General features: G+C 32.2%; 1 protein-coding gene across 3 annotated transcripts in view; it reads left to right on the top strand.

Moving 5' to 3' along the window:
• Positions 1 to 26,400, top strand: part of LOC111710311 (glutamate receptor 1) — a 65,766-nt gene that overhangs the window by 16,505 nt on the left and 22,861 nt on the right. For all 3 annotated transcript variants that reach the window (XM_023484383.1, XM_023484375.1, XM_023484388.1), the window contains exons 6-17: positions 281 to 377; positions 1,060 to 1,149; positions 3,001 to 3,100; positions 3,907 to 3,951; positions 4,404 to 4,538; positions 6,057 to 6,178; positions 11,933 to 12,104; positions 17,581 to 17,692; positions 18,345 to 18,453; positions 21,047 to 21,123; positions 21,338 to 21,391; positions 22,395 to 22,513. In XM_023484383.1, coding sequence (XP_023340151.1) covers positions 281 to 377; positions 1,060 to 1,149; positions 3,001 to 3,100; positions 3,907 to 3,951; positions 4,404 to 4,538; positions 6,057 to 6,178; positions 11,933 to 12,104; positions 17,581 to 17,692; positions 18,345 to 18,453; positions 21,047 to 21,123; positions 21,338 to 21,391; positions 22,395 to 22,513 — 1,232 coding nt within the window. The remainder of the gene's footprint in view (positions 1 to 280; positions 378 to 1,059; positions 1,150 to 3,000; positions 3,101 to 3,906; positions 3,952 to 4,403; positions 4,539 to 6,056; positions 6,179 to 11,932; positions 12,105 to 17,580; positions 17,693 to 18,344; positions 18,454 to 21,046; positions 21,124 to 21,337; positions 21,392 to 22,394; positions 22,514 to 26,400) is intronic.

The following is a 26,400-nucleotide window of genomic DNA, read 5'->3' as shown; positions in this document are numbered from 1 at the left end:
TCTGTATTCTGTATTCTGTATTCTGTATTCTGTATCCTGCATTCTGTATACTGTATCCTGTATTCTGTATTTTGTATTCTGTATTTTGTATTCTGCATTCTGTATTCTGTATCGTGTATTCTGTATTATGTATCCTGTATTCTGTATACTGTATCCTGCATCGTGTTTTCTGTATTCTGTATTCTGCATTCTGTATTCTGTATTCTGTATTCTGTATTCTGTATCCTGTATCCTGTATCCTGTATCCTGTATTCTATATTCTGTATTCTATATTCTGTAGAATGGGTTTGGGTCTCCTGTGTTCTATGTCCAGACAGCCAAGAAAATAGAAACTGCTGAGGAGGGGGTGGAGTTTCTTAAAGAACTTGAATATCTAGGTATTTTAAAATTCTAAAGAGATTGTTCACGTTTTGTAAGCTATGCCCTTTGAAACAATTTCTAGCAAATGAGCAAAAAATGCCCGATTTTGTTCTCATCTCAGATAGAAAAGAGATGATTTCCACAACATCATTTTTTGAGGAAAGCTTAAGCTGCCAATGTTTCCAGAAGCAATTCTGAGTTGAAGCATTTTTCGAAATGTCTTCTTTAAAAAATATAAAGAATACTTTTGCTAATCTTCAATGGATGTGTGCAAGTGTTCAGCTAAGCTTAAATTTTTTTTAAATAAAAAGAAAGATTATGAAAATGCAACAAAATAGTTTCATTTTCGAACCTTGATATTTCAAAAAGTATATTTTTCGAACGATGATAATCAAAAAGTATACTTTTCAAACCATGATAATCAAAAAGTATGATTTTTTAACCAAGATCAAAAAGTTTCATGAACTGTCAAGAACAGAATTTTTTTTCCATTCCAGCAATATGCAGTATTAACGATGAATCTTGCAAGAACAATTTTGGCAAAGTTGATAAAAAGATACAAAATCACTAAAAGTGTAAAAATTAACAAAGCCAGTCAGAAAAATTTGCCAGTTTACGTTAAATTTCTGCCAGATCAGTGAAAAATCTGCCACTTTTTAGCGGGAAATCTACCAAACACAATATATTTAAATATTTCAGATCGTGAATCTATCAAGCATATTATTCTCGACTGTCCTGCTAATATTGCTAAACAGATGATAGTTAAACACGTTCAAACTATTGTGTTAGGTGAGCACTAAGCATAGATAGTTAAACACGTTTAAACTATTGTGTTAGGTAAGCATGGATAATAAAACACGTTCAAACTATTGTGTTAGGTAAGCATGGATAGTTAAACACGTTCAAACTATTGTGTTAGGTAAGCATGAATAGTTAAACACGTTCAAACTATTGTGTTGGGTAAGCATGGATAGTTAAACACGTTCAAACCATTGTGTTAGGTATGCATGGATAGTTAAACACGTTCAAATATTGTGTTAGGTAAGATAAAAAAGTTAAAAAACGTCAAAAATCTGAAAAATCTTCAATGGACAGATAGATAGATAGATAGGAAAGTTTGAATAATATGTGATTTATGGAAAAGTTTTCGAAAGGAATTTTCTGACAAGCTTATAAAATCTTAAATTTAAATTCAGATTGATTAATTTTTTTTAATCCTTTTCTATTTAATAAGAAAGATATAAAACTGGGTCATTTCTAAAGGGGCTGTTAACAAAATTTGAAGTGGCACTACCAATTAAAGAGTTCCATGTCTGATTTACAACTGTACCCTTTACATGTTTATTTCTGCAACATTAAGGACGATTTTTAAAATGTGTCGAATTCTATCACTTTCGTTCGTTTACTTCCTGCTGCATAAATCCGCAAGTCATTTTAATAGAGAAACCACCATTAAAAATTATTATTATTTTAAGATATAAAACAAGAATATCCTCAATAATTTTGCTCAGATAATGGTCTAGGGTGTCATTGTGATTTTACTTGAACAAACGTCTACAGTCCCTTAATTAGGTATAAAATCCCCGGGTCACTTGAAATAACGTTCACAGTCCCTTTAAGTTATTGAATTTCAGGATCACTTGAAATAACGTTCACAGTCCCTTTAATTGTTATTAAATTACCTGAGCTGAAAACTTTAGAATAGGATATCCTTAATCCCGATTACTTAATCTGAGTATCCAATGAACAAACTTTTGATTTTAGACCGTTCTAAAGTAGAGAAAAATCAAAAACCGATTTTTCTCTATTAAAGAGTCCTTCCGTTTCTGTATATTACTGTTAAATGGCGCGCAAAATTTCAAATTTATCGACTTCATATACGCGACAATGATTGGTTAAATTTTATACACTTTTCAGGATACAAGTACAAGATTAGGTTAGTCTCGATATTAAGAAAAAGAGAGGATCCAGCATTTATCTCGATATCCACCAAATATAAAATTCCCGTTTTAAAAATGAAAATAAAGTATGAAGTAAATGATTTTGGTCCTCTCCTCTTAAAATAGAATTCAAATTATGCTTAAGAAATATAGAAAGAAATAAGAGAATAAACAGAAGGTAATAAAGTAATGGTATTATAAAGGCTAATGCTGTGCAGAACCCTTAATGGGACAGAATATTCGAAAATATTATATATATCCTTTAAAAGCATTTTATGAAAATAATATATAATATATCCTTAAAAATTATTACATATCCTTAAAAATATTTCATGAGAAACTATCCTATTCTATCCCGTGTTTCATATCTAGGACGGAGAAACTATCCTAAATATCCTGTATTATATATCTAGGACAGAGAAACTATCCTATATATCCTGTATTATATATCTAGGACAGAGAAACTATCCTAAATATCCTGTATTATATATCTAGGACAGAGAAACTATCCTAAATATCCTGTATTATATATCTAGGACAGATAAACTATCCTAAATATCCTGTATTATATATGTAGGACAGAGAAACTATCCTAAATATCATGTATTATATATCTAGGACAGAGAAACTATCCTAAATATCCTGTATTATATATCTAGGACAGAGAAACTATCCTATATATCCTGTATTATATATCTAGGACGAAGAAACTATCATTATCTGATGTCTGGTCTGGTTCTGGATGAGGTTTGGGAAGGTTCTGTTCAAGAATACGGAGCCATTAATATTACCGGACTCAGGAATTTAGATATTTTCTTTAAAAATATTTATGGTAGTGGACGATTGTAAAAAAAAGACATTCATAAAATATTTTGGTTCGGGTTAATAACATTCTTCTTTCGCCAGACAGGAGTTTCAATAGTTCTCACGATAATTTTCTCTCTGAGATATTATAAACTATATAGATCTCAACCAAAACTTACTCATTCCTTCCAAACTAGGAATCTGGTACGTTTGTATGCATTATCTTTAATCTTGAATGGTTGATCTCCATATCCAATGTGGGCACTTTTAAATTTGAGGATCAATGCTTAATTAAAATTATATCTGCAGGGAATTAAATAAATTTTCTTAACATTTTTGTTTACACCCTTCTCGGGAGGAATTAAATCAATCCGTAAGAGTAATAAATCATCCCACAATAAAATTAAACTGCCTTTTAAATTCTGAGATACTTATGAAGAGGTTCGGGTTTCGGTCGGTGGATTTACATTGTGACTTTCTTGATATTAAGTATAACATCAGTAATAAGTGATGGCAAACAATTTAGATTACCACAAAAGTATTTCTAAAAAACCTACTTAAACTGCTTCATCCAAGCTCTTAGATTAAGCTTTGACTAGTAATATTCTATCTAAAATGGAACTAATTCTTGCTTTCCGCGTTCCACAGAACTTCATGAGTAACTTTCTAGAATTGCAGCAACCTCAAATGTCCGATTGACTGTATGCTCTTTTGTGTTAGATCGTGAATTGTTAAAGCAAACCTCAACCCACTTTGTTACCAGTCCCTTAAAGGTTGGATAAAAAGAAAATATCTGGTGCAGAATTGTTCAATATGGATCCGATATATCAAAGCATTTTTTCTCCAGGTACAAACCAACTTTTATTGGTTTAGCAACCTAAGAAGGGAATAGAAAAAGAATATTATACGAAGAAGGGGAGGAGAGAAAGGGGGGGGGTTATAGGGGACCATATTTTTTTGTAACATATAGTACCATTGTTTTTAAGTATATCAATTTTAAGAAAGAAAAATTCTTTCTTGATGTATGTATAATAAAGATTTAAATGGGAATAAATATTTTTTTTAAATTATGGAAATTAAAAAAAATAGTAAAAAAAAAGAAAACACGAAGTCGTATCTTATGATATCTATAGAACATTATAGTTTTTATAATAAGTAATTCTAATGGGGGAGTATATGGGACTGACACCCCGACTGAAGAAAGGGCTATAGTTCTAAGGGGGACAGGGGGGGGGGTAGAGGTTCAGCCTCCCACTGGTCAAATTCCTGTAAACACCCCTGGTAGTATCAGCTGTTTAGATGGAAGAGTCTAGAAAAGATCCCACGTGGTAGAAAGAACAGTATTTCCGCTGAAGGAGCTCTCGCCTTCGATATAGTCAATCTTCTCATCAGCTCATTCAACAATCTTCTCAGACAAACTCCTGACGCATTCAAGTACGCATTTTTATCAAATTTACGCACGCTTTAGGTGTTGTTACATTTGGTTTGACTTAAGTTCTTTGCCCATTTATCCTAATTGATGTGCAAAGTAATCGAAAACGTTGTTACAAATAGATTTACAAAAGTATTTTATAAGGTCTCACCAATTTATTTATTTATTTTAAGGGAAAGAATTGGGTTTAAAAGAAGAAAAACTTATTTACAATTTTTTTTTGAGTTACGTCAAGAAAACAAATTTTTAAGAAACTCAATTCTTGCAAATTAGCATATTTTCAAGAAAGAAATCTAGTGAAAAGTCAAAGCTTGCTGAAATGACAATTTTGCACACACCCTCCTAAAGTGAGCAATGAGCATTCATTGCTGCCAAGGGATTGTTGAAGAAAATCGTAGCGGTTTCCTTTTTTCTTCACCCTATCCCGATTGGGCTATTTTTAGGATTGAGATAGGAGAGTGTGATACATGTTCCTAGTTTAACTTTTCAAGGCCAGCTCAATAACAATTTACGAACTTGAAATCAAATCAAACCATTTATTAGCCACAAGTTTAAACACATATATTAATTAAATAACTGACAATTATATATTTAATTCTGACAGTTTCTGCCACGTTGTTTCTGAAGCAGAAATGCGCAATTCACTTTCTTGAGAAACCACAATTTAGAATAATTGAATTTAAAAGAGAAAATGATTGATATTTCATGTATTCTTGATTAGATAACGTTTATAAGGGTACTGTTGTGAATCTGATATGTCACTACATCAATAGAGAATCATTAAAATTTACGTGTACAGTCCCTTTAATGGGAGGAAAATTTCTCTATCTTTTTTTTTCCCCCTTTATCTTCTTGTGATGAAATCAGTTAACACATTTTCGTTTGAAAGTTTAATGCAAGTAATCGTGGAAATTTTAAACTTTTATTTTTATCCCATAAAAACTGTTTAAAATCTATTAATTTTCCAAACTTTTTTATCTCCGCTTATTCAAAGTTTTGAAGCCGGCGATAACCGAATATCGTTTGAGAAGTTTGAATAAATTTCAGCAGTTCCATCACTTCTATACCGGAGAAAAGTACATGCATTATCTAAATTGAACCAAAACCGGGGTTTATCCTCCCAGATAGTTTCAGATAGTTAAATAAACAATTTATTAAACTACAAATTCTTTCTCAACTTCTCACCAAATATATTCATGAAATGGAAAAACTTTTTAAAAAATGGAAAAAATAACATTTTTTTTTGATTTGTTAACTTTTAAATAAGATAATAGATTAAAAATCTAGAGTCAAATTGAATATTTTTAAATAATAATTTATGTTATCTGAGAGTGAAAGTTGGCCAACTTTGCCCGGAAATTTTTTTTGAAAATAATTAATTTTGAAAATGTGCCAATTTAAATAATCCGTCGAAACTTGAGAATGGTTAAAAATGCCCTCAGCTAAAAACTAACATTGTTATTAGAAAAAGGGGGAAGTGCCCTAAAAGCCTAGTAATTTGACAACTGAACATATTGTAGACCAAAGAAGAAAAGTCGTGTAGAGTGCGGAGATATGAGTGGACAAGAGAAACCAGGAACATGGGAGCATGGGCAGACAATTCTCAAGTTCATTAGATCCGCCCAACTTCAAGGGTTAACAGGTATTTATTAGATATACCCAGACACAAGGGTTAATATTAGATATACGTGTGACAAGGGATAATATTAGATATACCCAGATACAAGGGTTAATATTAGATATACCCAGATACAAGGGTTAACATCAGATATACCCAGATACAAGGGTTAACATCAGATATACCCAGATACAAGGGTTAACATCAGATATACCCAGATACAAGGGTTAGCATTAGATTTACCCAGATACAAGGGTTAACATCAGATATGCCCAAATACAAGAGTTAATTAAAGATATGCCCAGATACAAGGGTTAATATTAGATATACCCAGATACAAGGGTTAATATTAGATATACCCAGATACAAGGGTTAATATTAGATATCCCAGATACAAGGGTTAATATTAGATATCCCACATACAAGGGTTAATATTAGATTTACCCAGATTAAAAAGAAATAATTTTTCTTGGAGTTCAAATATCTCATAGGAACTAAAATAAGAAATGTTTAACTTTCATTTCTAAAAATGAGGGCATAGTCATAGTTTTTTAGAATCAAGTTTTAGATATTCATCTTACTTTAATTCTTAATTTTTCACAAAATAGTAAAAAATTGAAAGTAAAAACCATCAGAAAATAGGTTTTTAATCTCAAAATATGAATTGACATATTAAAATATATTTAAAACATTCAAAGGAATTCCTAAAAAAAGATCTAAAGATATCTAAAACGAACGTTAAAAGCCATAAAAATTATATTTTAAAACTACTAAAATATATTTCTTTTCCTGGTAAAAATTAGATTTTCTACATAATTTAAACGGTTCTTTTTCTTTAATTTGTTCCATCAACGAATTAGAATTGTGCACTCTATAAACCTTTTTTTATAAAATACATTGAAACTTGCGCATTTTTACTGCAGGAAAATATATAGGAATTATCAGAATTAAACACTTATTTACCTAAATATCTATATATAATTCAACATATCAGATAAAGGTTTCAAGGGTATCGTTGTGAATCGGGCATTGCCCTCTTTGCTTGGAGGTTCACTTGATATTACGCTACTGCAGTCCCTTTAAGCTGTTAAGTTAAATTACAACAAACAACAGAAATAATGAAATTATATGATTTGCAAATATAAAATGTCAAGAACAGTGTAATTTCAAAATTGTTTTAAACAATGTGACATTATTAATGTTATAACTAATAATAGAAATGAAGGTACAGGGTGTCCCACAAACCATGACAGCTGGTAAATAGTTTAGAATATCTTCCTCCATAAGTTGTTTATTACCAAAGACAATAATAAAAATATCATATAGGAGTCATATTATAATAAAATTAACTTCAAAGTAAAATATATTTGAGTAAAAGATTGATAAATAAACTGAAATAAACTGAAAACAGCCTTAAATATCTAATACAGTGTATGGAAGACGATATTCAAAACTATTTACCAACTGTTATGTTTCGTGGGACACTCTGTAGCAGGAGGTTTTAAGCGGAATTAAATGTATCCTGTATCATGTGTTCTGTATCCTATGTTCTGTATTCCGTATCCTATGTTGTGTATTCTGTATCATGTATCCTATATCCTGTATCTCTGTATCCTGTATCTCTGTATCCTGTATCTCTGTATCCTATATCTCTGTATCCTGTATCCTATATCCTGTATCTCTGTATCCTGTATCCCTGTATCTTTGTATCCCTATATCCTGTATCCTGTAGCATATATTCTGTATCCCTTTATCCTGTATCCAGAATCCCTGTATCCCTGTATCCTGTTTCCTGTATCCCTGTATCCCAGTATTCCTTTAACCATTGGCCGAATTTAAAGAATTTGAGCGGCGGTTTAAATTTAAGCCGCGGCTTAAATATGGTTGGTTCCACTTAAAATTGTATCAAATGTTTCAAGATTTAAGCCGGCGCTAAATTTAAACCGGGTTTTGGTGGATTTTGGCGGATTTAAACCGCGGCTCAAATTCTTTAAATTCCATCTCATGTATCCCTTATCCCATTATCCCTGTATTCTGTATCCCTGTATACTGTATCCCCGTATCCCTGTATTATGTATCCCTGTATACTGTATCCCTGTATTCCTGTATCCTGTATCCTGTATCCCTGTATCCAGCTGTATCCGCTATTGTCTCCAACCTGAAGAGAACTGAAAGAAGATTAAGGATAAAGTACTCAGAAAACATCAACAAATTAAAAATCAACAAAACTTTATTTTTCTTTCTTGAACATTGCAGAAACAAAGATGAGACACGAGATATATTCTTCAAATTGTACATTGTACAATGTGCAAACTATACAGCAAAACAATATTTCGCGCAATTTTTCCGTGTGTACAGTGTACACTGTACATACTGAAGCAGATGTTGAAAAGTTTAAGAAATCAACAATATAATTTGAAAAGTTGACAAACTTTTCTACTTGTTTCAAACCTCAAGTCAGCAGCAGGAAATATTAAAGGTTTTCCTGTAGCAACAATCAACATTGTTTCATCTCTAAAAGGAGAAAAAACTAAATTAAAGTTCTAAAAGAAAGTTACTTTTATTCCATGGGCAAAATCCTTAGAATGGAGAAGAAAAAGCGTTTTATTGCTTCAATACACATTGTTCTACATCCTGTGTCCTGTATCCTGTATGCTGTATTCCGCATCATGTGTATCCTTTATCCTTTATCATGAATCCTGTATCCCGTATCCTGTATTCTGTATCCTGTATTCTGTATCCTGTATCCTGTATCCTGTATCCTTTATCCTGTATCCTGCATCCTGTATCCTGTATCCTGTATCCTGTATCCTGTATCCTGTATCCTGTATCCTGTATCCTGTATCCTGTATCCTGTATCCTGTATCCTGTATCCTGGATCCTGGATTTCTGTATCCTGGTTCCTGTATCCTGTATCCTGTATTCTGTATCCCGTATCCCGTATCCTGGTTCCTGTATCCTGTATCCTGTATCCTGTATCCTGTATCCTGTATCCTGTATCCTGTATCCTGTATCCTGGATCCTGGATTTCTGTATCATGGGAGGAAATGGCGATTTTGCATCCTTACACTGTACACAACATTAGTTTTTTTTTACTTTTCTCCTAAAAATATCAATGTGTTGCAACTATGTAAGAAGTCTTTCTCTCTACGTTTAAAAGTATCAAAAAATGACAGAAAAGTGAGCCTTACATCGTTGTATTAATCTCAAACCGTTCTCAAGACAATCTATGGGAGGAATGTAAAAATATTATAATATCCGAATATTGTGCAAAATCATTTTTAGAAAATTGAATATAAAATTTTATGCAATTGCTACTCGGCCATAGATATACTTTAATATGCATATTTATTACTGTTTGCAGAGCCTAATGTTTTTTTTTATTACTAATTAGTCGCATTATAATGTAATTGTAAATTTTAATATGCATATATATATGTACAATAACCGGAATTAAATTAATTTTCGGAAAAATCATAAAACAAAACTGAACCCTCTTAAAACTGTTAAATGTTTACAATTAGAGCTGGACATATTCAGACTTTTGTCAAGCCGTTTCTTAACGGTTAGTTAAAACTGTTGAAAAAACTAATTTTCTGGTAGCCGTTCGTTCTTCAGATAAGAAATTAACGTTCTTAAAGTTTTCGTTCGTTAACGATCTTAATTTACGCAAGATATTTTAGAAATTCTGAACGGTGTCAGCCGTTAACGATTATTTCATGTGAAAAAAAACTGGACGATTTAGAGACAATATTCAAAAATATCGAAACACGTAAAAATACATCAAAATACATCAAATCTATTTAAAATTTTCTGTAATGATTTCAAAATTAACGAAGTTTTCCGTTCGTTATCAGACACTGCCTTTAATTTTCAAAAACTTGCCATTTAGTAATGGACGTTGCCTAGACCAACCAAGTGGTTTGAAACCAACTAGCTACACCTTTTGATTTCATCACATTTATACTTTTTTGTTGCACAAGACATGTAGATTTTAGAACTATAAAATACTTGTTTTTAGTCTTGGTTTAAAGTGATTGGTAAAATTCTCATCAATTTTGGATTGAGAGTTTACAAACCTTTGAATCACTGTGAAATGAAGACACTAAAGCCTGTAAGCTCAAAAACTATTTTTACCTTACTTTTATATAAGTAATATTATCGTGTTCATATATAATCATATCTATACGCTATATATACATATATCTATATATATATATTTATATATTTCCGGTCTCACATATCAGAATGAATAATCTACGAGGCCAGTATACATTACAGATAGATAGATAAATATGAGTGAACAGGAATAAATAAAGTCAAGAACTCGAGATAGGTTCAATGAAGATAGATCTTCATATTAACAAATTGCATTTATTCACAGGGTTACCCATAAAAGATGATAACTCAGTGAATAAAAAGAAGCTTTATTTTGAAATCCAGTTTTTTCTTTCTATATTTGTAGCCCTGGTAATGATGTTATTAAAGCTGTAATGCAATCTTCCCTAGCTATATTTTGAAGTAATTTCATCACAAAGTATATGAAAAAATTTATTTCAAAATGCAGTTTTTTTATTTTGAAATCTAAGAATAAAATACCTCATTTAAAGTAAAATAATATAAAAAGTTTAAACTCGAACGTAAAAGGTTGGATTTAAGAGATTGTATAAGGTTGAGATTTTATTAAGATAAGGTTTCTTCTCAAATATGCATTTTCATTTAAATTCACTCTTTCAAAAACTTGGATAAATTCTCTAGGGTAGATACTGAGATTACTCCTAGGACCGCAGGGTGTATCCTGTATCCTGTATCCTGTATCATTTATTCTGTATTCGGTATCTTTCATTCTGTATTCTGTATCATTTATTCTGTATTCTGTATCATTTATTCTGTATTCTGTATCAATTATTCTGTATCCTGTATCATTTATCTTTTATTCGGTATCTTTTATTCTGTATTCGGTATCTTTTATTCTGTATTCTGTATCATTTATCTTTATTTCTGTAACATTTATCTTGCATCATCTTGTATTCTGTACCCTGTATCCTAAATTCCGTATCCTGTATCCTGTATCTTGCATCCTGTATCCTGTATCCTGTATCCTGTATCCTGTATAATAAACTTGCATTCTGTATATTAATAAAAAAGCTTGGTTTTCAACAAATATTCACTGTAAAGTGAATTTTTTAAGCATCTTTGTGTTCATTATCAATTCTCTTGAGACAAATGCAATTTTATCTTAATTGCACATTAAGACAAAATAGAAAAAGATGATTTGGCAGATTTTCTTTCTTTTACAAAGTTGTGAGAAACATTTGAAGACAAAAATTTGCAAGATTGAGTTCATATAGATCTATTAAACACTCCTTTAACTGAAGAGCTATTGAGAGGGTTATAAATGTTTTGAATTTCTTATGTATAACCATGCGGGTGCGTAAAATCAACACTAAAGGATTACGAGGCCACAAAGCTTCGTACCATTCATGTTTTCTCCCTCTGTCTTATTTACAGCTAGATACTTACAGTTTAAGAAAAAGAAGTAACATTCTTACTATTTTTTTACTCAACCAAATGAACAGAATTGAGCAGAACAAATCCAGCCAAGGCGCAGAGACCAATGAACAATGGGTCTCTGCATGGGTTTTTTTGTAATAAGGTCTATTTTTTACAACGAAAAACCATGTTTTTGGTTTTCATTTACATCTTAAACTTAGAAGTATGGCTTGTTAAAAAAATGGGGTTCTTATGTTTTTTCTTTAAATTTCTTATTTATTTCAGGAATGATATCGTTTGACCGACAGGGTCGCCGCTACAACTTTAGCCTGGATGTGCTAGAGATGACTTCTAGGAGTGAACTAGTTCAGATTGGAACCTGGTCTGATACTATTGGTTTATCTCTAGCCAGCTCACCTATTATCAGAAACCATCCGGTTCAGACAAAAAAATTAACGTAAGTTTTTTTTTATTTTTTAAATAGAATATTTTAATTTTAAGTTCATAATAAGGGAGTGGGTCGATCGTTAGAGACTACAGAGTTAGCCGCAAGAGATGAGAATCCAAAGACGATTTAAAAAAATTTTAAAAGTTTCAATTAAGTCTTTTGTTTTGAATGTGCTCTTGAAATGACTTATTCACTAAATTAATTAATTAATAATTTATTAATAAAAGAAAGAAAGAAGTTTATAATTGCAGGGAATCATAATTATAAGGAACCAGACAGTATAATTTCTGTACAGTCGTCTCTGAAGTCTCATCCTTTAAGGGTAACTCTGAATAAGTTGTGTAGTGCTTCAAGTGGGTCATGAAAAAAGACTAAACGGTTTTATATATTTTAAAATTGTCTGTTCTAAAAGAAGATATTCGCCTAAACATGTTTTAAAATCGGTTGTTTAACGAAAAGGCATGTACATTGTACATTGTACATTGTACATTGTACATTGTACATTGTACATTGTACATTGTACATTGTACATTGTACATTGTACATTGTACATTGTACATTGTACATTGTAAATTGTACAATTCACAACGGTACCTTGAAAACCATTGTCTAATCTATAACGTAAAAGATATCGTTTTTGTTCTACTTTGAAAAGTGATTAATTCTGATAATTAAATCCGTTGTTTCTTTAAACAGAAATCCGCCAGTCAATTTTACAGAGAATTTACAACTAAACACAATAAAATTTCTAAAAGAGAATCATGAAATAGGTGATAAATTCTTGATAAGACAATAGATTGATTTAAAGGTATCGTTGTGAATTGGACATGCCGCCCTAATAACGGAGGGTAACTTGAAATCACGTTTGTTCTTTAATTAAATCTCTCAGAATAAATGAAATTCCCCAGATTCCAGATTCATCAAGCTAGCACATGTTTCTAATCCTATTGAAGCAATTGAGCTGAAATAAATGCTGTTAGTCTAACCTAACTATACCATTCACTTTAATGAAGGGATTAGGCTCTAAATATATATACGGCTTATTACGATTTTGGGGAATTAGAATAAAATGGATCAATTATTGGGGTTAGAGAATATATGATAAATTATAGGGGTTAGAGAATATATGATCAATTAAAGGGTTAGAGAATAAAGGATCAATTAATGGGGTTAGAGAATATATGATTAATTGTAGTAGTTAGATGATATATGATCAACTCTAGGGGTTGGATGATAGGATCAATTATTAGTTAGAGAATAAAGGATCAATTATAGTAAAGGGTGTTAAAAAAAACCTCACACTTTTTTCTCTCACAGGCTTAATTATTACCCGAACATGATGAAAAAAAATCATAATGTCTTTAGGATCTCATGAGTACATGGTTAGAAATTTATCGGATTTTGTCAACTCTAATATGAATAAATGCTCTAATTATCTCTTGGAGATGAAACTGATCAGCGTACCTGCAAAAAAAAAACATAAAAAAGTCCAGAACTTACTTAAAATGGACAAAATCTATTTAATTGTGTTTAGTATTTCCTAAAAGTCTGAACAGCTTTGTTAATTTCCAGATACAAATTCAGGATGGAGATGATATGACCCAACACAAATTTGGAGTATAAAATACCATTTCAAGGCAAATGCAGAGCCAGGTCCTTCACTTCTTCTTCTTCAAGGAGAAGCACTGCCGGGGACTATTAATATAAGCTGATGGAACCATATTTTATTGCAAGAAGGAATGTACCTGACTATCCTAAAGCTTTTACTTGTGTAAATCTACTCTAACTGGGTCCACGAGGGCTCAGCTTGCTGCTTGCTGGCAGGACATTCCCATTGATAAAGATAGATTGCGCATAAGACGACATTTTTCTTCTTGAAAGATATAAATGTACAGAGATGTTTTAAAGATGTTCCTATTATATAAATTAACTAGGTCGGTTGTGATCATTGAGTACTTGTGGTTTACGTGAGTTCTGTAGAGAGAAATTTAAGTTAGTTTAGTCCTTCTCATGTCCTTAATCAGTTCTCGTCAATATGATATTTTGCTCAGTGAAGCATTGTTGTTCAAATAGTTCCATTCCCGGAGTTATTTTACACTCTATTCTATGAAATCCATTAAAACACTAAACCACCCCGCTTATCATTGAAGTACACTTTGACCCCTAGAATTATGAGTTCGCGGACTGTACAATTCTTGGTGATTTTGCGTACATAAGCTATCTATGTTTATTTATTTATCTATGGACATACCTGTAAACAGTCACCTCCACCAGCATTTTATACTGTCAGCAAAGGCTTCAATGAAAGTTCGGTTTACACCTGACAATGTCCATGAAGTTATAAAGTGTCCGGCCTATTATTGAATATTAGGGCAATGTTAAAAAAGAAGGTTGCCAAGGAAGAAATGTGAACTGAATGTTTACAGAAGCAGTGTGGTAAGAATGAGAAATCCCAGCCGGGTATGCTGATTAGTTCCATCATTAAGAGATATAGAGCATTTATTTATTTTAACCATGGAGTCCTAACATCTTAGAGACACTTTGGTATACATTTTATTATGATTGGGTAATAATCGAGCCTGTGAGAGACAAAAAGAGTGAAGGGTTTGGTTTTTTTAACCCCCTTTTAGTTTGCGAATATATGATCAATTACAGAGTTTAGGGGTTATAGGATTAATTATAGGGGCTAGAGTTGAAATAATCAACCAAAGAACCGATAGATCATAAACCCCCCATATTTGGTTTGCAAAAAGATAAAGAGATAAAGACTTTTTATCTTGAAGGGTAAAGATAACGTTAAGGGTTGAACCAATGTCCTTCTGTTCCTTCTGTTCCTTCTGATCCTTCTCTTCCTTCTCTTCTTTCTGTTCCTTCTGTTCCTTCTCTTCTTTCTGTTCCTTCTCTTCTTTCTGTTCCTTCTGTTCCTTCTGTTCCTTCTCTTCTTTCTCTTCCTGCTCTTCCTTATCTTTTTTCTCTTCCTTCTCCTCCGTCTCCTCCTTCTTCTCCTTCTCGTCTTTCTCCTTATTTTCCTACTTTTCCTCCATCTTATCACTCTCTTCCTTCCATTTATTCTCCTACTTCTCATTCTATTTTATTGCTGTCTGCAGTTTAAGATTTATTTCTTCTGAATATGAGAGTTTTATATCTGTACTGCAGATAGAGCCTAGTTCCGAGTAGTACTGGAATCAGATAGAGCTAATAGTGTATCCGAGTAGTACTGAATTCAGATAGAGCCAACAGTGTATCCGGGTAGCACGGAAGTCAGATAGAGCCAATAGTGTATCCGAGAAGAACTGGAGTCAGATAGAGCCTAGTGTATCCGAGTAGTACTGGAATCAGATAGAGCCAAAAGTGTATCCGAGAAGTACTGAATTCAGATAGAATCAATAGTGTATCCGAGTAGTACTGAATTCAGATAGAGCCAATAGTGTATCCGAGAATTACTGGAGTCAGATAGAGCCTAGTGTATCCGAGTAGTACTGGAATCAGATAGAGCCAATAGTGTATCCGAGTAGTACTGAATTCAGATAGAGCCAATAGTGTATCCGAGTAGTGCTGAATTCAGATAGAGCCAATAGTGTATCCGAGTAGTACTAGAGTCATATAGAGCCTAGTGTATCCGAGTAGTACTGGGGAGTCATATAGAGCATAATGTATTGCATCTGAGTAGTACTGGAGTCTAATTCATCCCATGTTTTTTATCTTAAGGTTAGAATTATGACCCAAAGTTTATCAGCAAACAGTTTTATCGGTGTTAGGTATTCCCCATGGGCGAAAAATTCCAAAGTGATTTAATCCCAAACGGTTGTTTTCCAAATACGTCCTAAGATTAGAAAGTTTCTGTTGTGAATTGATCTTGTGATCAAGCTTTGATCTCCAGTTTGTGCAAACCTACGGATAAGTTTAATTTCTCTTGGATATTCGGTGGTGATCGTATCCTGCGGAGATAACTAAAATAAAGGGATCAAACACTTCCATCAAATTTTTTTTAAAATTAAAAAATAAACTTTTTTATTTTCCGTTTCAAATATGACTTTAAAGATTTTTCTGGACTTGATAATAATTTTAAAGATATTTTTTGCCATCAGTAACAAGATGCTTTAAACCCTTAAAACAATTATATTCCTTACCTTTCTGATTTGTTTTATTTTCTGTTTTTAAAATCTATTCATATATAAATAAACAACTATCTAAAAGGTTCAATCCAGCTTCTTTTGATTTATAAGATTTAAATATTCAAAATAAATTAAGATTAAAGTAAACTTCAAAGTTAATCTAAATATTTTCATATTCGTACATTCCTTCATACATATATATATATATATATATATATATATATATATATATATATTTATACATATATAATAACCAATTTTGATAAACAATAAACAATAGAACTTTATAAATTAAATAAATAATATATATTTGGTTTGGTTTAAGGAGATTTGGTGGATTTTTTACGTAAATTAAACCGTGGAATAGAACAAGACATTTAAGCTATCTATTGATGTTTATAAATTAAATAGTTTTACTAGTTACTTGAAATAACTTATTAAGTGGGGCTGTGTACTGTACACTAAAACCAATACCTTGCATTAGGACGGCCGGTTTAATTAACATAAGCATAATAAAAAAAACTATCCGATAAGAAAAAGAAACTATCCAATGTCAAGAAGGAAACCACTTGATAATAAAAGGGAAACTATCAGATGATAAACTGTAAACTACTCAATGATAAGAAGAACAACTACTCGATATATGAAGACAACTACTCGATAATAACAGGGAAACTACTCAATAATAAGAACAAAACCAATCCATAATAAGAAGGAAACTACTCAATCAGATGAAGGAAACTACTTAAAAATATGAAGGAAACTACTCAATAATAAGAAGGAAACTACTCAATAATATGAATGAAACTACTCGAAAATAAGAAGGAAACTACTCAATAATAAGAAGGAAACTAACTTAAAATAAGAAAGAAACTACTCGATAATAAGAGGGAAACTTCTCAATATTAAAAAGGAAACTATCCAATAAAAGGAGTGAAACGACCCGATATATGAAGTAAACTACTCGATTCTCAGAAACTCTGTAAGTTTCCTCAATATTCAATATTCACGTCATACATTCTTTCATCCATTAATTATAAATATTAATATTATTATTTTATGATTAAAGGGATTGTTGACGTTATTTCAAGGGACCATTTATTCATATAGAGTATTCATTTTCAAATGAACCCTATCTTTAAGTAGTGAGAAAGATAACGTCGTTTTTCTTAAAAAGTGTTGAATTCTTACAATTTCCTTCACTGTGACTTTCATATAGAAACAGCAATCAAAATAATAAACACTCAGCCAGAAAACATGGATTTCTCATTCATCCTTGAGGAGACAATGATTTAAAGAATAAATTTGTAAAACTGTTGTGTCACTTGAAATACCGACTACAGTCCCTTATATCAATATAAATTATTCAGATCTCAAACCTTTGTGATGACGACAATACTGGAGGAACCCTACATGATGCTTGCTAAACCTAGGAAAGGAGAAACCCTGGTTGGAAATGATAGATATGAAGGATACTGCAAGGTGATCCAATTAGTTCTAATTAATAAGGAAATAAGTGTGAATAGAAAATTGATCAAAGGAATAGATTATTTCCCTCAAACTCTAAATTTTTAATCCCTATATCTTTTCAACCTGGGGGTAAACCTTTATTTCTAACTAAAACTATTTGATAAAACAGGATTCATAGTTTGAAATATCCAAGGTATGTGACATTGGTTTGCAAAGATATAGGGATTAGAAAATCAGAGTTTGTGGCAAAGGCGCCACTCCTTTGAACGAATGTTAAGGACTGTTAAAGTAATTTAAACCCTTGATTTAATTACAAAATTACTAATTAGTACTGTCAACGTGTCGACTTTCAACTTTCAAGGGTAATTTTAGTAACCTTAAATTTACGAAAAATGAGAAAGATTTTGTCGTTTTTCAAAGAAAAAAGTAATTTCTTTGAATTTCATGCCTTCTTCCTGCTGCATAATTAACTAAATATAAATAAAAATTAATATATAGATATTAATTATTTCATATTTATTGTTACTCATTTAAAGATTTAAGTTCCACCGAGCTGTGAACCGACCAGATATGTAATTATGCCGACAGCCCCTTTAGTCACGTTGGCAGTTTGAATTCTCATTCTTTTTGCGTTCAAACAAATATTAAAAATCTTAATATTCAGGACCTGGCGACCCTGATTACCAGTCTAACCGGGATAAAGTTTCAAATAAAACCTGTAAATGACAGCAAATACGGTTCTCCGGACCCTCTAGCACCTGGAGGATGGAACGGTAGGTTTCAAATAAAACCCGTAAATGACAGCAAATACGGTTCTCCGGACCCTCTAGCACCTGGAGGATGGAACGGTAGGTTTCAAATAAAACCTGTAAATGACAGCAAATACGGTTCTCCGGACCCTCTAGCACCTGGAGGATGGAACGGTAGGTTTCAAATAAAAACTGTAAATGACAGCAAATAAGGTTCTCCGGACCCTCTAGCACCTGGAGGATGGAACGGTAGGTTTCAAATAAAAACTGTAAATGACAGCAAATAAGGTTCTCCGGACCCTGTAACACCTGGAGGATGGAACGGTAGGTTTCAAATAAAACCTGTAAATGACAGCAAATATGATTCTCCGGACCCTCTAGCACCTGGAGGTTGGAACGGTAGGTTTCATATAAAACCTGTAAATGACAGCAAATACGGTTCTCCTGACCCTCTAGCACCTGGAGGATGGAACGGTAAGTTTCAAATAAAACCTGTAAATGACAGCAAATACGGTACTCCGGACCCTCAAGCACCTGGAGGATGGAGCGGTAAGTTTCGGCAACCCGGAGCAAATCCCCCCCCCTCATTTCTCACCTTTTTCTCCCCCTTTTCTCATCCTTTGTAGGTATCCTGGATGTACAGAATATAGGATCAACTACACTAAACACTGTACAAGGTTTACTGCAACGGTTTACTAACTATAAGTAAAAAAAAGAAATATAGAAACTGAATTCAGAATCCGGGGGTGTAAACTCCGGTTTATTTTCTCCTTTTATTTCTTTATCTCCTTCTTCTCTGTTTCCTCCCTCTTCTCCTTCTCCTCCTTCACCTCCTTTTCCTCCTTCTCCTCCTTCTCCTACTTCTCTTCCTTATCTTCCTTCTCTTCCTTCTCTCCTTCTCCTCCTTCTCCTCCTTCTCCTCCTTCTCCTCCTTCTCCTCCTTCTCCACTTTCTCCTCCTTCTCCTCCTTCTCCATCTTCTCTTCCTTCTCTCCTTCTCATCCTTCTCCTCCTTCTCCTCCTTCTCCTCCTTCTCCTCCTTTTCCTCCTTTTCCTCCTTCTACTCCTTCTACTCCTTCTCCTCCTTCTCCTCCTTCTCCTCCTTCTCCTCCTTCTCCTCCTTCTCCTCCTTCTCCTCCTTCTCCTCCTTCTCCTCCTTTTCATCTTTCTTCTTTTCCTCCTTTCTATCTGCATTCTTTCTATTTTTTCTCCTTGTCCTTCTTATTGTTCTCCGGACCCGCAAGCATCAGGTGGCTGGAATGTTATTTTCGGTAAACCGGAGAAAATTTTTTTTTTTTAGATCCTTTTATATACAGTGAGACTATGAACTTGGAAGATGACTTTTAACTCAAGTTATGGTCTAAAACAGTTTCTAGGTTAATTTTTAAGCCAGATGGTAAAACGTTTAGAACAACATCAAATTCACATAAGATTGCTTAAATGTCATCATCTTATTCCACGGTTTTATGTCGCTTCCTGTATACTTACTTCTATATCTTTTTAAACATTTTCCTTCCAAATACCTGAGAATCTTAAAGCTATCTATCGATCTATCTTCTAATCCTCTAAAACCTGAAACTTTGCCTTCTTTGATCTTAAAATTACTTTTCCGAGAGAAATTAAAGAAAATGCCTCTCTTCATAAACTCTGATGGAAAAATAATTGATAGAATTTTCTATTTCTGAATATTGGCTTTGATCCCTAATATTCCTGTATCTCTTCAGAATTACTACAACTGGGTGATTCATAAAACTGTAGAATTATAGGATCAATGTCTATTTGATGTTGTTTTAAACCAAATAGTTTTACCACTAACCAGGAACTTATCAATAGAATTGGGTCTGTGTACACTTCACAATTGCTGTGTTAAATGTTCATATGACTATCTAACCTAGTCTTATTTTGATTCTTACAGTCGTCTTTATATTTCTCAGTTTTATAAGTATTACCGTACTTTAATCTGTCGGGGCTAAAAACATCAACCCTATTTCTCCTAAAAACTAGAACATTGTTAGTTCTTAATTTTAATTTCAAAAATATAAACTTACCGGACAAAATTGAAAATGGGACTAGAGAAATATTTTTATAATTAAATATACAATACGAAATCTTTGTTTAAATCTTTCATGTTTGCCCACATACTTAAAAATAATTAGGAAAAAAGTCAAAAGATTTAGATCATCAAAAAAACTTTACAAAAATTTAAGGACCAATTATATTGATAAATCTCTTAACAAATATGTGTTTCATGAAGTATGAATAAATTATCAAGGGCTTGCTCGGTGAACTCTTGATTTTTTAATTCTTAGCTTGAGACTTTTAAATGTACAGAATCGAGTTAAACATATTTTCTTCTCGCTAGGAGATTAAAACATATTTGCTTCACGTTAGGAGATTAAAACATATTTGCCTCTCGTTAGGAGATTATTACATATTTTCATTTCGCTAGGAGATTATTTAGGAAAAAAAGAAGGTTCTGGTTAATCTTAATTTGGTACAGGTAGTGAATTGAGCTCCGGATAGCTCAACTACCTCTCTCTATCATAAATTCCGAACTCTGGTTTGGTTATAATCTTGTTTATCCAGATATGGTTGGAAACTTTAGTCCTTGTATCTAGGTATGGTTGGAGAACTTGTAAGAAGAGAAGCTGAAATAGCGATTGCTCCGCTTACGATTAACTCACAAAGAGAACAGGTTAAACTTATGATTCAAAAATCAACCCCAAATTATTTTTCCTGGGGTGAGGAAGAAAAAATTTCGTTGAAATGGAGTTTTGTGTAAAACAAGTAAATAAACTTACAAGTTTAATCATTATTAAAATAAAGTGATTTTTGTATTTGTTTTTATCAAAAAAAAATTCTTTTTGTTTCTAGAGTTTATGTTTTTTGTAGAATTTATTAAATTTTAGGTTGCGGATTTTACTAAACCTTTCATGTCTCTAGGGATATCAATAATGATAAAGGTAAACATACATTATTAGAAGGGGAATCATTTTTTAAAGAGGGGATAAGATTTTAAAGGGGGATAATTTTTTAAAGGGGGGATAAGTTTTTAAAGGGGGGATAAGTTTTTAAAGGGCTGGGGTATAAGTTTTTGCAGGGGGGATAATATTTTAAAGGGGGATATTTTTTTTAAGGGAAGGGAGGAATTAAAAAAAAAATTAATAATTCGAAAAGGGAAGGCGAAAATTTTGTAGATGGAAGGAAAAATCATAAAAAGGGAGAGAACAAAAAAGAAACAAATAGAACTTTCTTATCTTTGAATTTGTTTTTCTGCCTTAAATATAGTTTTTTAATGATTTAGCAAAGAGAGTAACATGCTTACAGCTGTAGTGCACAATGAATAAAATGATGGAATAAATTCTGTACAGTCGTCTCTTATAAGTCTCATCCTGTATGAAGATGGTAACATACTCTGCTCAAATCTGACAACTGATAAATATTCTCTAAACTCCTCTTAAAGTATTTTCATTCAATTTGTGCAAATCGGATGGTTGCATTTCTGCACTCGATTTTTGCACATTATGTATTCTGCACATTTTATTGCAAATTTAATCAAATTATATGTTCCGGGGAAATTTACTGCATTTTTTCCTGGGTAAATATATACCCATTTGTCAAACCAAGAAAGAGATGAATTTTTTTTTGTGGCAAAAACTAAGTTGTGAAACGAGTATTGCGTCTTTGCATGGAGGGTCACTTACACAGTCTCTTTATGTTGCAAAGATGAAAGATCTAGAAAACTACAATTCATTCAATTACCTGATTTGCGAGTTTTTTTGGGGGTAAAATTGAGTCTTTGCCACAAATCTAAATCCTATATCTTCGCAACCCAATGTCGTAGATGTTTGATATTTCAAACTATGAATCAGATTGCAAAGATACCGGAATTATAAAATTTTAAAAATGAAAGCATATTCACCTTAAAAAAAATTGAAATTATGTAATTAAAAAAATCATCTGCAGGAACCTGTGAAACAACGACCAGGAGTTTTTACGTTCATGAACCCGCTAAGTCTAGAAATCTGGATGTGCGTACTCTTTGCTTATATTGGAGTCAGCATAGTCCTCTTCCTTGTTAGCAGGTAGGTCATCTTCCACCCTCCCCCTCTTCCTTGTTAGCAGGTAGGTCATCTTCCACCCTCCCCCTCTTCCTTGTTAGCAGGTCATCTTCAAGCCGAAGTTAGGTACTTTTCCAAAGGCATTTTTCCAAGCGGCACATTCCCAAGGCTATTTTCCGAAAAGGTAACTTCCCAAATGTGCAAGTTTCCTAACGTTAACTTCCCAAGTCTGTCCTAGCCGCAGCGCTTGGCACCCTACCATTTTTAAGCCGCAGCGCTCGGGCCCCATTGCAGCCCGCGGGGTCACAGAAAGCCTAACCTAACCTTAACTGTACATTTGGGAAGTTGCCGATTGGTAAATAGTACATTTGGGAAGTTGCCGATTGGTAAATAGCACATTTGGGAAGTTGTCACTTTTGAAATTGTCACTTGGGAAATCGACCATGTGAAAATGCCTATAGAAAAACACCCAACAACGTCCAGCCCCCCCCCCTTTTCCTTTTAAGCTGGTATGCCATCTTAAAGCCCTCTTTTTCCTTCTTCTTTCTAAAAATTGTGAGTTTTCCATCCTAAATATTACTGATCGTAATTTATATATTCTGCTGGTTTTTCTTTAATATGTTGACAAGATGAGTTTAAAGCTGAATTTATTGCCTGACTATACCCACAAATAATCCCTCAGATTTAACCTATTAAATATGGGTGGAATTTTCTATCAACTTCAGAAGAATGGATACTTATATTTGACAAAGAACTCAAGGCGCTTCGCGCCCATCTTTCTAAAGTTACTTTTAATATTTGACTTTTAAATGCGACTATTTAAAGAAATCACGCACCTCTGTCCCTCTAGTAAAAGTAAATTGAACCTATATGAAGCATAAAGTCTGACCGCGTCAATCTTGTTGCACCGGCTAGTCCTGTCCATAGAGCCAGGTACAGTACAAACTGGGAGCGGAAAGGTTGACCCGACTCGGAAATTCAAATGTGCTACGGCTGCCAGTGTAATGTATGTGAAATAATCCTGAAGATTGCGTAGCATGAAACAAACTTAGATTTTTCTTATTTGTATTGAAGACTTCTCTTCTTAGGAAACAAATACATATTGTTGTATCTTATGAAACGAATGTATATTGTATAATGTATCTTATGAAACAAATGTATATTGTATAATGTATCTTATGAAACAAATGTATAATGTATAATGTATCTTATGAAACAAATTTATATTGTATAATGTATCTTTTGTATCATAAAGTATACATTATGCAATATATATTGTTGTATCTTATGAAACGAATGTATATTGTGTTATGTATCTTATGTATCATAACGTATACATTATACAATATATATTGTTGTATCTTATGAAACAAATGTATACTGTTTTATGTACCTTATGTATCATAACGTATACTGGACTGCAACATGCATATATGTATGCCTTTTGCGAGAATGTACATTCCTAATGTATGTATTTCATGCAACTTGTTTCTTCCTTTGCCAAATCATTAAATAAGTCATTAAAAGACTATATGTAAGGCAGGAGACTTAATTTAACGTTGGGATCGTCATAATATGAATTTCTTGTCGTCTTTACAGTCTCATAAATTCTGGATAACCGTGGAAAAGAAAATGTTGATAAATTTTGCCAGTTCACATGGAACTTGGAAGGAATTAGGCATTATAATTCTGGTACATACAAAAATATAAAATATGAATAAGTAAAATTTCATTTAAATTTGATTTTAATTAATGATTATAAATGTTAGATTATTTAGCTTAATGATTTTCATAATTGAAAATTTAATATACATAAGTGTAAATATTAATAAAGTTTAATATTATTAATATTTAATTTCACATTTTTGTGGCATTGGAGAAAAAATAATTATGAAAGAAAAAATAATATAGATTGTTTATTTTTAAAAATTTGTTTGTGTACGATATGAAGTAGAATTAAGTACATTAACCCTTACATAAAATGGACATTTCCATTTATTTCAAGTGACCAATTCCATTTAAAGAGGGCCCGCCCCACCAGTGTATATTTGAATACTAAGCTGGGCCAACCAACCTTTATCTGATCATTAATGTGAAGATATAGTCGAAACTAGTAGTCTGAGGCTTATGCCATCTATCCTATAGTTATCAAGGGGGGGGGGGGGTGGCATTTAAAACTTTTTATATCTCTAAAATTTACGCAGTTTTGTCTGGAGGTATCCTATATATTCGGCGGCTTTTCTTCATAAAAAAGATAAAAACTAAAAATAACTTTTTTCAAATTAATTTAATGCACCTTGATCTTCTTAATACTTAAAAAGTTTTATCTCTGAGCTTATCTTAAAGCTTTTAGCGAAAATGAAAAAAAATGATATTAAGACAGTCATCGCTCATCAGTTTGTTTAATATCAGAAGGAAACTTCTGCAAACCCATTCTTTGTTACTTTTTTTTATAAAAGTATTGTGAACTTTATCATTCATACTCACTTTATGGTGAACGTACTATATAGTAATCATCGTGCTATAAAGTAGTCATCGTGCTATATAGTAATCATCGTGCTATAATGTTAAATTAGCTGTACATTATATCACCGTGCTATAACGTTTTGATTGGTTCTCAGATTTTCTCAAAAAAACTTATTCCAAAATTAATATTTTTTCAATTTAAATAAAAATCAAATTGAAATTAACTTTATCTTTCTATTTTTGCTTTGTTAAAAAGCTTATTTTATCTAGAAATAATCATTTCAATAAGACAAGTACACAAATATTTCATAAAATTACCTATTCCAATATTATTTTGGCACGACGTGCTAAAAAGTTTTTAGACTTTATAGCACTGCGAACCAAAATAATATAGTGTTATCAATACCTTTTTTAATCATAAATTATAAAACCAAACAAGTAGCATTTCTCACACTAAGGTGTAAAATAAAAAGGAGTTACGAGGTACCAAAGTCCTACCAGTAACTCCAGTATCTCTAGATTGGAGTTATACTAACGTACATACAAACGGACCCATACAACTTATAGGCAGACGGCTGTCAGAATCAAGTTATGGCTTTAAATAGTGAACATGAAACACAGCAATAAAGATGTGTACGTACACAGTGCAATGTGCATAACCCAATTTAACCGTATTTCAATTAATAAACTGATTTTCAACCTACTGACAAATTTACTTAAAACAATAGCAAATAAACAAAAGGTTTTTCAAGTCGTCTTCCTCTTCCACAGTTTTCTGTGTCTCACGGTAGAATATTTCGTTCTAGATTTAATTTTATTTGTTCTATAATGTAAATATCAAAGAAAATCTTCCGAGTTGGTTTCCATTATATTTTTTTCTCTTTTATGATGAGAATTCCTATTATTATTTCATTATTATTTTGTGTGTGTACACTGTACAGCTAGCTAACCTTCTTGCTATTAATCTATCATTCATTCTATAGTACTCTTTCTATAAGTGTATTTATACTTGGCTTAATCTGATATTATATTTATTTACATATATCTTTTATACCTACTTCTTTATATATATATGTTATGTTTTTTAGTATCCAATAATCGTAAAAACGGCTGAACCGATCCGGCTAGAATTTTGTCTTAAGAAAATTTCAACTTTTTTTCGGAAATCAGCCAAATTATGAGAACAGAAAAATCCACGAAATCCTAAATTGTTGCTTTATGTTGTGTAATGTCTATACATGTTAAAATATGTCTATACGGGTGACATGGAAACTTCTCAACACGGAAACTGATCTAAAATAAGCGGAAACCGATTAATTTACTCAGTTTTTAATGTATTTCTGCGATTTCGTCGATTTTTTCGGAAAACCCTCAAAAGTCGGACAAAATGGGTTTCCTCTTTTTTGAGTTCGTTTTACCAAAATGTTAGATCCATTAGATATTTA

This window comes from Eurytemora carolleeae, unplaced genomic scaffold (genome assembly GCF_000591075.1).
Source record: "Eurytemora carolleeae unplaced genomic scaffold, Eaff_2.0 scaffold170, whole genome shotgun sequence".
NCBI lineage: Eukaryota > Metazoa > Arthropoda > Copepoda > Calanoida > Temoridae > Eurytemora > Eurytemora carolleeae.
This window is presented reverse-complemented; position numbering and strand designations above follow the sequence as displayed.